The following is a 14,513-nucleotide window of genomic DNA, read 5'->3' on the forward strand; positions in this document are numbered from 1 at the left end:
GATGGATATGTATGAGAATCCTGCATGAATAAACCATTTTAGAAATAGGTGTGAGTCAACTGGAGTTGTGGATTTTTAAGTTTTATTGATTATATTGGAGAAATTTTAAGTCTATGCTTTACACTCTAGTTGAAGTCAATAATACTTAAAAGTGTTTATCCTTTTCTGGATTTTGATAGTTCTTGAAGTCATGAATGCACAATGCCATCTGACAATGGTGTTAGTATTTATTTAGTCAGCTTAATGTGTGAGGCTTTGATTAGCCTTTCTAAGCAGAACCCTTTTTCTCCTATTCCTAGACAATTTAAATAGCTGTTTCAATATGCCTTCCTGAATGTTTGTTCTTTGTTGGCTTCAGAAGTTGTTTTCATTTGACTGTAGACTGCTCACAAGGCTAACACGTTAGGATGTTAAGAATGACTTTTTAAATTACGTGTGTGTGTGTGTGTGTGTGTGTGTGTGTGTGTGTGAAAAACAATGGCTTCAAGGAAGAAGCATTTAAGACAGTATATTTTCACAGATGTATTGCTGCTAAGTGTTGCTCTCAGAGGTTAACACCCCTAATTTATTAACTAACTTTAGGTTTAGCATTCTAGGCTCAGGTCAGTACTCTAAATAACCTATAAATTATATTCTTTATCTTTCCTAAGGTGCGGATTCCTACGTGTCATGACAAGCCTGGAACTACCCAAGTATTGCAGTCTGCACACCAGGTAGTGAATATTTTACCAGCTACTATAATTGCTCCCTCAGAACAAAGGATGCATATAAAGGAGACACACACACACACGTACGTACGTGTGTGTGTGTGCGCGTAGTTTTTAAAGTAGAACTAGCCATGGAGCTGAAAGTACAAAAATATAACATGAGAATAGGGAGGTAGTGCAAAGATTTATGGAGAAGTAAACTACAAAGAACACTGCTTAATGTTATGCCATTTACTAAAAAAACCCTTCTTAGATTTATTAAGTAATTAAGAGATTGGGTGGGGGTGTCAGCGGCAAGTGACTTTAGGATTCTAAAACCATGAACAATTCTCCCATCTGGCTTCAGACAAGGAACAGTGCAGAACACTAAGAGGTCAAGTTTTAAAAGCCATTCTGGTGGAAATGGGACAGATTAGAGCACCCCAGAAGTTACATTCCACAAGTTGGCATCCCATAAAGTGCCTAAGCATAAAAAATTTACTTAGGTCTACATCCCATGCCCAGCTTAATTTGTAAACATCTAAGAAATTATTCTGAAACCCCTGAAATTCCCTTATGTTGTCCTACCATAAGCACTGCCCCTTAGTCTGTAGACCTCACTACCAATAAAAGAAGAGTACTTCACATATTACTCATGCATAGCTGCCTGCTGCTTTCTCCCTCTGTTCTCATGCAAGGTTTGGCTGTTCTCATCTTTCAGTGTCTTTTCTCCTGATTTTGCATCGTTTCTTTTCCTTCCTCTATCTTGGCAACAGAGTTTGTCTGTAACTTGTTCTCTCTCACCTTTCCAGACAATTTTTGATTCTATCTTACAAGTTAAAAGTCTGCATGGGTTTGCCCAGCTCTGACATGTTTTATGTTTGGGGTGAGGAAATGGGAACAGCGGGAAGCTCTGAGAGGGGTTAACCAAACAGGGGCTTTCACAAGCAGAATGTTTAATGCCAAACCCAAAGCATTTAATAAAGAACAGAATCGGAGGTGAAAGTCACCCTAGTTATCAAGAAGGAAACACTGTTTACTGTAGACAACCAGGCAAATGGAAATCAGCATATCTGTAACAAACTTAGAATAAGGGGTGGTCTTTGTTATATAGGAAACATATGATTGCTCTCTGATGCTGTCTGCTTAATTATTTTGTTCTTTGGTTTTGCTTTTTAGTCAGACACACAAATCTCCATTGCTTTGCCTACAGTCCATGAGGTGGATCTCTTCAGGTAAAAAAAGCACCTAGGTTTGATCTTTCTTTGATTTTGAAGTTGACACATGCCATCAAAGAGGATTTCACAATTAGGGTTTTTCTTAAGTTAATCTATACAGTGAAATCCTATGAAGTGCGTAAGATCGCATGTTCGTTTATGAAAACATTATAATCAGCTTTAAAATATTATTATTTGGGGGGTGGGGAATGGCGGTGATCAGCCTTCCTTTTTGAATGAACCGAGGAATATAATAGGCTAATTAGAAGAGCATTATAGGCTTGGACTTTTTTAACTCACAGATTTTCCTTGCTGCCGTAATATGATTAAAGTGTTACTCTGTATCAAAGAGATCTGGATTGTGATCTGTTGCACTCGTAAGAGTGGGTTCTGCACCTGCGTGGGATCATTCGGGCAGAATTGACCAGTTCCTTGAAGCACTTAGCCCCGCCCCCTGCATGTGGTGCACTTCCTCAGTTTGGGCGGGCTAGCATTTTCTCCTCAGTTCCTTTCTGACCGCCATTGTCAGCCCCTCTGACAGTGAGCTCCTCGGACTGGAACAGTTTCTGTGGAAACAAAATAGAAATTATCTCAATTATTGTTTTATCCTCTGACTCAGATTGGACCAGACAATTTTCTCTCGACTTTTACATTTTATTTCAATCTAACGGACTGTTGGACAGCTTTTCGTGGCTTAGACACAGAACAGACTCACTACTATAGAGTATTCTTGTTATTTCCTTTTAACTATGGATAAGAAAAAGACCTTTAAATGTCTCTGCTGCAATGCCAAACTCCCCTCGGTGGATGACCATGAACTCTGCCTACTTTGTTTTGGGGGAGGAACATAACATTTCCACTTGTAAGATTTGTTTTACATTCTCCCACCAAACCAGGAAAAATAGAGCCCTTTGTCTGCTGGCTGCTCTTTATGATGACGTGCTGTGCCTCAACACGCCAATACCTAGGTCTCTGGTTGGCACTCCCGTACCTTCGACATCTGGTACTATATTGATGTCGACACCAGGCTTGGTGTTGAAGTTGGTGTCAGGATCTGCCGTTGCGCAGTCTAAAACCTCGACACAAACTGCCTCAGCATCTACCACTGACACGTTTTAAGCACCAAAACTGCCCTCTGACTTGTCCCATCATAAGCGGAATAAGTCTCTACATCAAGGGTCCGATGCTGAAGGGGCTCCCCCTTCCAAGAAGCATTGGGAGAAGAATGCCAAGACTGGGCATAAGGAGACTTCCGCAGTCAACTCCATTGGCTTCCCGATCTTGTCCGTCATTACTGGAGATTGTAGAACTTCCACAGCTCAGCACTCTACTTCAACCTTGATGAGGATGCCTAAGTCTGTACCTGCCACGTTATCGACCACTCGACACTGTGAGCGCTCCCTATTGCCCGCTACGACACTAAGGCAATATCTGTCTCCAGGCACTCTCTGTGCTCCGTATGCTCTCCTAAACTATTGTGTAGTTTTAACTTTTAAATTTTAATTGTTGAAATATTTTAATTTTTTTATTGGTTGTTTTTATTCTCTTGTAAATTGCCCATAGAACTTGCGTTTTGGGCGGTATAAAATTATGATAGATAGATAGAACCTGCAGGTGACATACCACGCTGCCTGCCTGTGAAAATTGCTAATTTCTGGCCAAGTTCATCGACATCCATTGCAAAGTTACGCTTCTGACTAGACAGCAATTGAGTAATCAAGGACATGGCAGAGACCAAATCTTGCAATTTGGTGACTGCTGTTTCTTTGCGAAGGCACGCTTGGCTTCGCTGCACCGTGCTTCAAACAGACATGAAATATCATGTAGAGAACTTACTCTTCAGGAAAGGTCTCTTCTGTGAAACCACAGACACCACCATGGAGTCCATCAAGGAATCAAAATGTACAGCTAAACCTTTTCGGCTCTTCCTCAGACCCATAACGCTAAATACCGCCAATACAGTAGAAGGCAGTATTCGTACAAGCAGATGGACAGGAGAGATTTCCAAAAGCCGATTCAGCTCTTCAACAGGAAGCCCTTTAACCAGAAGTCCAGGGCCTCGCAGGGCACCCAGCTGAAGAATTCTGACCCGGGCAAGCAACACCTTTGATCCTGAGGTCAGTTTATCGAATCCCCTCATCCAGGAGTCTACACCATCGACTTCCCTACAGCTTTCCGTCTTAGCTGCTTCCAACGTCAGGCTGCCAAGTCATGCCTTCGCATGGTGCAACATAACATGGGGGGTCCTTCACATAGTCCAGACGGGCTGCACGGTAGAATTCACGACCCTGCCTTCATTCAAAGGGATCAGGTACACATCTGCATCCCCACTGCTGATGGAAGAAGTCTAGACTCTCTTGGGCAAGGGAGCGATATTGCCTGTCTGGTAGACAGATCAGTGATGGGCGGTTTACTCCCACTACTTCCAGGTTCCGAAGTGGGACGCGGGTCTGTGGCTGATCATGGACCTGTGGTGGCTGAACCATCATGTAGATGTGCGCAAATATTGCATGGTGACGTTGCAGAGCATCCTTCCTCTCCTCCACGGGGAGGAGTGGTTCACAACGTTGGATTTCCAAGATGCTTCGCAAGTCACAACAGTTCTGAACTTACTCGAGGGCCTGGGTATCCTGATCAGCTCGACGAAGTCCAAACTCCACCCTGTGAAGTGCATATACTATATAGGGGCCCTCCTCGATGCGGAGGTGTAGCGGGCATTTCTGCCCAAGGAGCGCTTCTTGCGCATCAAGACCCTGATAATCACCTTTGTGGCGCAACCAAGACAGAAGGCTAACAAGATACAGAAGCTACTGGGCCTCCTGGCATTGTGCAGCTCCACTGTGCACTACGCCAAACTCTGTCTCAGACGTCTTCAGCTCTGGTTTCTTTCAGTTTTCCAACCAAACTTTGGTAGCGCCCAGATGCTGCTAACAATTTCTTCCCCGATTCTGGTTTCACTCCAATGGTGTCAAGGGCACACACTCCCACAATAAATCAAAGCAACAGCTGGAATGCATGAAATTAAGGCATTTACTTGCAGCAAAGTGGAAGCAAATATACATAGAACCAAGTCAATGGAAATTACCACATTTGAAACATCAGTCCATAAATCATAGTCAGATGCCAAGTCCAATATGAGTTAATACCAGGAAAGGGGTCAGTAGCCAATTCTGTAGTCCGGGGGGATTCCAAAGAGAGTCACAAGTTGATAGCCAGGCACAGGGTTAAGATCCCAGGAGCAAACAGGAACAAGGTACTCAGAAACCAAGAACTGGAACTTCATGCCCAAACGATCAGTTGAAACCAACATGGTACAGAGTAAGCGATGTGAATTTATATCCCTTCAAGGCCAAACACCAGGTGAAGCCAATTAAGGCCCCGCCCGCCTTTGGGGTTACAGACTCAGACACCTCCCCAATCAGACTTTGCAGCCCAACAACTGCTCCTTCTCTGCACAAAACACTGCTCCTTCCTGCGGTCACTCCGACGTTCCACGTAGCTCACTGGTTTGCTGCTTGGTCCTGGCTCCTCCCCATCTGAAGATGGCAACGGCTACCCGGCAGCCTCCACCTGTTCCACAACAGGTGAGCTTTCTGTTCGTGGGGCTTCCTCCTCAGTGTCCTACAACAGGCCAGTATCAGGGGACTGTGGGTCAGGCAGATCTTCCTCAGACTCTTCTGAATCGGACCACTTCCTGACAGATGGTGGACAAAAAAAGTCAACCTTTTGTCAGGAGCTCCTTTCCAATTGCCCCAATCGTCTACGAGGTTGGGGAGCCAATTGCGGCAATCTTCAAGCTCAGGGTCTCTGATCTCCGAATTGGTACCAAATGCACACCAACCTTTTAGAACTGCTGGCAGTGTTCCAGGCGCACAAGTCCTTCCAACCGTCTCTGACAGGTGAAGTTGTCCAAATTAGCCTGGACAATACTACAGCTATCACATATTTAAATCATCAGGGAGGGATGGTCTCCTACTCCCTTTGCATGTTAAGCCTACAAATTTGGAATTGGGCTATAGCACTGCAGATGACCCTGACTGCAGTCCACATCAAAGATTTGGAGAACACCTAACAGGCCTGCTCAACTAAGGCCCCCCCAGCTGTTTTTGGACTACAGCTCCCATAATCGCTAGCCACAGTGGACAATAGCCGGGGATTATGGGAGTTATAGGCCAACATCTGCAGGAGGGCCAAAGTTGAGCAGCCCTGCCTTAGTGGATCATTTCAGCAGATCGCAACTTTTTCTGCAGCAGCATGAATGGGAGATCAATCTGCAATACCTCCAGCTGCTGTTCAGGTCCTTGGAGACCCCAAAAATCAACTTATTTGCAACATCTGAAGTGTCCCCAGTATTGCTTGAGGGCTGGCATCAGCCACAACTCCAGAGGGGATGCCTTCCAGTTCAACGGAGGTCTAAAATTGCTGTACATCTTTCCTCCTTTCTTCTCTTGAACAGAGCCCTGGCCAAAATTCTGCAGGAATCTGCAGATTTTATATTGATTGCTCCATGGTGGCCCCAATAGCCATAGTTTCAATAGGCACTCAGACTGTCTACCTCAACGTGAGGATCTTCTGCTACAGGAGGGTGGAAGGCTTCGTCATCCCGACCTGATAATCCTAAACCTGACTGCCTGGAGTATAGGCTCTTGAATGACATCCTCCTCAACGATAGGAAGAAATCTACTCATGTCAATTACAACAGCAAGTGGAAGTGATTCAGGCTATACGCTCAGAGGCATCTCATTCTGCTACTTCTCACCAAGTCTTGCTATACCTCATGAACTTGAAACAGCACAAGCTGGCCAATGTCTCCATCAAAGTTCATCTGGCCGCTATTTCTGCTTGTCATCCCTGATGGGACAGAATGACAGTCTTTTTGCATCTATCTTGTTTACACAGTCAGACAGGTGTTATTGACTGGTTTGTTTTATCCAGATATCGAGTCCTTCCCAAGGACCTGGGATGGCTGAATTTTATCATCTATACTGTTGGTTATTATAGATATCGTCGCAAAATATAGGCTGTTCCCAGTAAAGCTGCTTTTTGTAATTGGCTGATGGTAATTTCTGTGGCCCCTATGGTGTTGAGGTGCTTTTCAAGGTCTTTTGGAACTGCGCCCAGGGCGCCAATTACCACTGGGATTATTTGGGTCTTTTTCTGCCACAGCCTTTCAATTTCAATTTGTAGATCTTTGTATTTGGTGATTTTTTTCTATTTCTTTTTCTTCTATTCTGCTATCCCCTGGTATTGCTATGTCAATTATTTTGACTTGTTTTTCTTTCTTCTCGACTACAGTGATATCTGGTGTATTGTGTGGCAGATGTTTGTCTGTTTGTAGTCGGAAGTCCCATAATATTTTTACATCTTCATTTTCTTCAACTTTTTCAATGTTATGGTCCCACCAATTCTTGGCAACAGGTAGCTTGTACTTTTTTGCAGATGTTCCAGTGTATCATCCCTGCTACCTTGTCATGCCTTTGTTTGTAGTCAGTCTGTGCGATCTTTTTACAACAGCTGATTAGGTGGTCCACTGTTTCATCTGCTTCTTTACAAAGGCGGCACTTGCTGTTTGTTGTGGTTTTTCGACTTTTGCTCTTATTGCATTTGTTCTTAGTGCCTGTTCTTGTGCAGCCAGTATTTAACCCTCTGTTTCTTTCTTCAAGTTGACATTCTTAAGCCATTGCCAGGTCTTGGTGATGTCTGATTTTCCACTTATATTGTGCAAATATTGACCATGCAGGGGCTTATTTTTCCACTTTTCTGCTCGGTTCTTGACTTGTGCTTTCTTGTGGGCCTGCTTTCTTTCATTGGTGTTGAATAGTTTCTCGTTCTTGACCATTTGAAGTGCATCTTCTTCACTGTCCTTGATATATTCTTCAAGGCCTCTTTTCTCCTCCTCTACTGTTTGATGGACTTGCAGCATTCCTCTTCCACCTGAGTTGCAAGGGAGTTAGAGCCTATCTACATCACTGTGGGGGTGCAGAGCATGATTGATGGTCATGATTTTCCTGGTCTTACGATCTAGCGTCTCTAGCTCTGCCTGGGTCCAGTCTATTATTCCTGCAGTGTATCTGATAACAGGTATAGCCCAGGTGTTTATGGCTTGTATGGTGTTCCCGCCATTGAGTTTGGACTTGAGGATTTTTCTAACTCTCCTGATGTATTCACTTCCAATTTTTCTTTTAACTTCAGTGTGTGCGATGTTATCAGCCTGGAGAATGCCCAAGTATTTGTAATGTTCTTTCTCTTCCAGGTTCTTGATCTTGCTTCCATTGGGCAGTTCTATTCCTTCTGTTTTTGTTATTTTTCCTCTTTTCATTATTAATGCAGCACACTTGTCTAGTCCAAACTCCATTGCTATATCGCTACTGAATATATGGACAGTGTTTAGCAGTGATTCAATTTCTGACTGGGACTTTCCATACAACTTCAGATCATCCATGTACAGCAGATGGTTGTTTTACTTGATGTTTTAGATGTTTGGTATCCGAGGCCTGTTTCGTTTAGTATTTGTGAAAGTGGGGTCATGGCAATTACAAACAGTAGAGGGTAGAGTGAGTCCCCTTGGAAAATGTCTCTTCTAATGCTAACCTGTCCAAGTGCCTCGCCATTGATTGTTAACTGTGTACTCCACATGCTCATTGCTTTTTAAATAAATATCTGAATGTTTTTGCTGACACCAGTTGTTTCTAAACATTTTAGTATCCATGTGTGAGGCAATGAATCGAAAGCTTTCTTGTAGTCAATCCATGCAACACTTAGATTTGTTTTTCTTCTCTTGCAGTTTTCTCATTCTTGCAGTTTTCTCATTCTGCTACTTCTCGCCAAGTCTTGCTATACCTCATGAACTTGAAACAGCACAAGCTGGCCAATGTCTCCATCAAAGTTCATCTGGCCGCTATTTCTGCTTGTCATCCCTGATGGGACAAAATGACAGTCTTTTTGCATCTATTATTATTATTAATAATAATAATTCGATTTCTATACCGCCCTTCCAAAAATGGCTCAGGGCAGTTTACAAAGAGAGATAACAAACAAATAAGATGGCTCCCTGTCCCCAAAGGGCTCGCATTCTAAAAAGAAACATGACACACACCAACAACAGTCACTGGAAGTACTGTGCTGGGGGTGGATAGGGCCAGTTACTCTCCCCCTGCTAAATAAAGAGAATCACCACGGTAAAAGGTGCCTCTTTGCCCAGTTAGACTCCAAGAGATCCCTAAAAGATCTGAACAACCTCCACCCTCCTATCCAACGGCCTACTGAACAATGGAGCCCATCCCTTGTTCTCTCTGCTCTAACGGAGCTTCCATTTGAGCCCATGGCAACAGCCCTTCCTAAACACATGACTCTAAAGACGGCTTTTCTGTTAGCCATAACATCAGCTTGGCGAGTCCGCGAACTAAATGCCCTTTGCATAGATGTTCCCTATACTAAATTTCATGAAGACAAGGTAGTGCTTCAACTAGACCCTGAGTTTAGGCCAAAAGTGCTTACAGACTTTCATATCACCAGCAACATAGTGTTACCCACCTTCTTTCGGAATCCCACGACGGCTCTGGAGAGTCCCTTGCATTCCTTGGATGTGAGGCGTGCTCTCCTGTTCTACTTGCAGTTCATCAAGCCCTATCGAAAGACAAAGCGCCTTTTTGTCGGTTACAGAGGCAAAGTTAAAGGTTGCCAAAACTCCAAATAGAGACTATGCTAAATCTCCAAACAGCTATTATCACACTGGATTGTAGAACTCATTTTCCTGGTGTACATGCACCCAAAAATGGAGCCCCCAAAAGACCATACAGGTCCACCCTACCAGGGCTTATGCTACCTCTGCCGCCCATATGGCTGGCATTAGGTTCAAGGACATCTGTACTGCAGCAACTTGGTCCTCTGAGCATATCTTTGTTAAACACTATGCTTTGGACCTTCACTCTGTAGCTCAGCCCAATTTTGGGAGGGGTGTGCCAAAGAGGGTCTGCCTTAGCATACTACACCCACCTCCAGACTGACAGCTCGTTAGTCACCCACTATTATGAGTGCAACAGATCACGATCCAGATAAACAGGTTGCTCACCTGTAACTATTGATCTGGAAGTGATCCATTGCAGTCATAAGATCCTCCTGCTGGCCCCGCTGCAGTATGCGAAGTGATGAAACATATCCAAATGTTGGTCCTTCAGGAACTGAGGAGAAAACTCTATAGCCTGCTCAAACTGAGGAAGTGCATCATGTGCAGGGTCAATTCTGCCTGAATGTTCCCACGCAGGTGCAGAACCCACTCTTATGACTGCAACAGATCACTTCCAGATCAATAGCTACTGGTGAGCAACCTGTTTCTGAGTAGAGTTTGTGAGAAGAAAACCGGGGTGCACAGGCTGCACTGTGTTTTGTACACTTGTTCTGCCACTGATTCATATTCCATTCCTGGACATCTTTCCACTTCCATCCATTGCAGTCTTTTCACAGTGGCTGCATCACATGATAGCAATAGCAATAGCACTTACATTTATATACCGCTCTATAGCTGGAAGCTCTCTAAGCGGTTTACAGTGATTTAGCATATTGCCCCCCGACATTCTGGGTACTCATTTTACCGACCTTGGAAGGATGGAAGGCTGAGTCAACCTTGAGCCCCTGGTCAGGATCGAACTTGTAACCTTCTGGTTACAGGGCGGCAGTTGTTTTACCACTGCGCCACCAGGGGCTCTTTTTGATCTCGATGTTACTGTGGCCACTACTCTTCCTATAACTGGTCAAAGCAGGAGAGCTGGTCGTTGTGTGGTAATATGTCTCTGGTTGTGTTCCACCCACAATTAATCTCCACAGCTTTTCTGTCACTGTGTTTCATTCTTCGGGAAGACTTAATAATAATGCACATTGAAAACTCACAATATGGTGTTAAGCAATAGCAATAGCAGTAGCACTTACATTTATATACTGCTCTATAGCCGGAGCTCTCTAAGCGGTTTACAATGATTTAGCATATTGCCCCCCAACATTCTGGGTACTCATTTTACCGACTTCGGAAGGATGGAAGGCTGAGTCAACCTTGAGCCCCTGGTCAGGATCGAACTTGTAACCTTCTGGTTACAGGGCGGCAGTTTTACCACTGCGCCACCAGGGGCTCCTAATCAAGGCCAACTGTTCACTTGTGTAGCTTTTTCTTTTTGCTCCCCCCACTTTTTTTTTTTTTTTTTTGCCCCTGCTGACTCTGCTATAAGTAGAGAAAGAAAAATAAAAGACTATTCTTGTAAATCTGTTTCAGATGTTTCTTGCCAGTGTTCCTTCACCTCCAGATGCTATGGGAGCTCGTGTTGTTAGGGGATCCGCTTGTTGTCATGGCACCATCACCATCTGAGTCTTCAGAAACTGTGTTGGCACTCGTAAGGTAAACATACAGAGGAGTCTAAATCTGTGATCTCACTATGAGTCACAGAATGTGAAGGCTGCAGCAGAATCCTCAGAATCTCAGCTTTCATTAAACAAAAAAGCCTCTTGCTTTTCTTCACATGAAGAAAAGTTAAACATGCAGGTAAGCTCATTACTTGTAAGTGGTGGTTGAAGTGAAAATGTTCCCAAGACTCTCAAGGTCAGCCTCTATATATGTTGTGTGTCCCTGAATGAAGCATGTTGAGTCTTGTTTCCTTTTTATCATCTTCTAAGGCACCACAAGAACATCACAAATTGTGCAAAATCCAAGTGTTTAGGAAACAGAATCATTGTATGCTATTCTAATCCTACAGACTGATGTATTCTGCATTATATATTTCATCGCAAAATGTGAGCATTTTAGCTTATAGTAGGTTTCACCATCACCATCAGTATCTGATGGCCTTTAAAAGGGGATATCTCTTGTTATTCTAGAATTTTTAAATAATGTTAGGGTTGTCTAAGATTTTTAGTTGATTGTCTGCATTTTAACAAATTAATTAATTGATCTGTATACTCTGTTGGCTGGTCAGAGACTGCAATAAATGAATTGATTAAATTTTAAATTTTCATATTTTCGAATCGAATCTGCTGCTATGGGATGTGTTGACGCTCACTAGTTTAGGTGGCTTTAAAGGGGGATTAAACAAATTCCTGGAGTAAAACTCAATCTCTTACTGTATTTCTATCATTGGCTATTAGTCATAATGTCTGTGTGACAGCTCCATGTTTCAGAGCCAGCATCCCTCTTAATACAAGCTGCTGGTGGGGGCGGGGATAGAATGCAACGCCAGTAGAGGTCTTTTGCCTTGATGTCGTGCTCATGTGTTTCCCAGAAACATCTGGCTAGCCACTGTGGAAAGCAGAATGCTGGACTTGCTGGATCTTTCATTTGATCCAGCAGGGATGCTCTTAAGTTCTTACTTTGTTTATTATGTATATATAAAGTAAGTAAATCTTATGATACTGGAGTAAAGCTTGTAATTCTATGCATACTATTTATTTATTTCACCTGCTTTGTGTTTGTTTTACAGCTGTATTTCGCCTTTGAAATACTACAGTGATTTTAGGCCTTACTTTACAATACATGACAGTGAATTCAAAGAATATACTACTCGAACACAGGCCCCGTAAGTAAAATGGACCACACTTTAAAAATTGTTGTAGAAGAATTCTTGAAGTATAGTTTAGGCTTTAAATGATTAAATGTATACTTGAGGTCTTGGCTTAGGAAGTCTTAACAGGAGGCCCATTCTTCAATTTTTTAACTCTGCAGGGTATAATTAACTAATTGGAGTTTTAGTGCTCAGAGATAGGAAATCAGCTGATGTCTTGATATGTAATTCGATTATCCTCCAGTATTTAAGATAATAGGAATTCTATGTACAGGACCGTTACGAAGTTTTTTTCCTGACTAGGGAAGGATACTTAACTCCAGTAAGAACTTCTTTTATATACTAGTATTGTAATGTGCATCTAACCAAATTGTCAAACTTGTAGCAACTAACTACTTTTTATTTGGAGTGGTAGGGCACAAGCACTATTTCATAAGCATAATTCAGTTGCTTTTGAACCAAAATGGAAATGTGTTCAATAAAGTATGAAACAATAAAATGATTATTCACAATAGTTTGTTTTGCTGTATTGTAACTTGATGAGCAAGACTGTGATTGCTTTAGCTGTGTTGGGCTTTCAAACATCAGTAACTTACATGGAACTGATTTCACTTAAAATGCCTTCTAAAAACGTCTATTGCAGGGGGGAAATATCCAAATATGGATACCATATTTGAGAGCAAGTTATTTTTAGAAACTAAATTGTGTGCTTATCCTGTCCACAGAAACAAAGCAATGTTTGGAATGATGAGAACCATTATGTAAATGTAGAGATTCAAGAAACTTGTGCTTGAACATATATGCTATTATTTCAAGTAGAGTTATACCCTCCTGTTCTTGCATAACTTCCATGGACTATTTTAATGTTATGTCTGAACTTGTGAAAATAGAAATTTCCACTGCAGTTTCCAAGCAGTACTTTGACTGAGAGAATTGTTCTGCTTTCAGCTGATTAACTTGCTATTGTAGGGGAAGAATGGCAGTTCAGACCCCAAATAGCAAAGCAAAACCAGTTTGGTGAGAAAGTAGCAAAGCAAGAAGTCTTGAGACAGTTCTTTAGTATTGAAGAACTACAAAGATTTATTTAAAGAAAAGGTTACAAACAAATGTGGAAAAGCCTGCAGCTTATTTCAGCTGTAGCTCATGGCTGAAGAGAGACCAAAACAAACAGCCATCTCTGGAGAGACAAAATGGAGAATAACACTGGAAGAACAAAGAGGGGAAGAGTCCAGCACTTGTATCCATGACCCTAAAAAAACCCCAGTGGTCACTATGAGACATTGTAAATGAGAGCTGATGCTGCCAGTGTCCTAGCTCCAACAGCTATGCTGTGGGTTCAAAAATAATACGCAAATTTTCGATAAAGGGGCCAAATCTTAAAGTGAACTAGCTGACCTGGCACAGAGCATCTGCGCCCCTAGTTCTCCCTGTTGCCCCCCCACTTCAGCCGCATTTCATGCTCCACCCTGCTTCAGCTGCATTTCATTCCTCCCCTCCACACCAGCTTGTTCTCCCCTCCGTGGCTGGCCTGGCCGCCGCTTGTCTGCTGCCTCTGCTTCCTTCTGCCTGCCTGCTTGCCCGCCCGCCCGCCATCACCACTGCCTCCTTCCACCCGCCTGTTGCCATTTTTTCCACTGGTCGGCCTCCGCCACCGTTTTTCACCCCGGCTGGCGCTGCCATTTCCCCATGGCTATCTGACAGCTTTCCAAACTCTCGCGAGAGCTGCCACACATGGAATTAGTCACGGGTATATCTTAGAGAAATATATATAAAATGTTATAGAGCGCTAAAAGTTAAGAGCTTTCATTATTGGAATAAGTTAGTTTGGGATAAAAAAATACTTCACATTTTTAGGAGCTAGACCCTGCATGGAGCTGAGACAAGATGGTCCAGTTCAGATGGTACCCAGAGCTAAGCTTAAACCTTGGTTTTGCATGATGTCCTTGAGCCTTACATAGGAAGCTGCCATATACTGAGTCAGACCATTGGTCTGTCTAGCTCAGTATTGTCTTCACAGATTGGCAGTGGCTTCTCCAAGGTTGCAGGCAGGAATCTCTCTCAGCCCTATC

The 14,513-nt window shown here is 43.0% G+C and overlaps 1 protein-coding gene across 1 annotated transcript in view; it reads left to right on the forward strand.

The window, feature by feature from the left end:
• The window catches only part of DENND6A (DENN domain containing 6A), a 69,490-nt gene that overhangs the window by 25,546 nt on the left and 29,431 nt on the right, over positions 1–14,513 (forward strand). Inside the window, exons 8-11 of the mRNA XM_053296770.1 lie at positions 651–713; positions 1,866–1,921; positions 11,166–11,288; positions 12,364–12,459. Of these exons, the coding sequence (XP_053152745.1) occupies positions 651–713; positions 1,866–1,921; positions 11,166–11,288; positions 12,364–12,459 (338 nt within the window). The remainder of the gene's footprint in view (positions 1–650; positions 714–1,865; positions 1,922–11,165; positions 11,289–12,363; positions 12,460–14,513) is intronic.

The sequence above is a fragment of the Hemicordylus capensis genome, chromosome 2 (genome assembly GCF_027244095.1).
Source record: "Hemicordylus capensis ecotype Gifberg chromosome 2, rHemCap1.1.pri, whole genome shotgun sequence".
NCBI lineage: Eukaryota > Metazoa > Chordata > Lepidosauria > Squamata > Cordylidae > Hemicordylus > Hemicordylus capensis.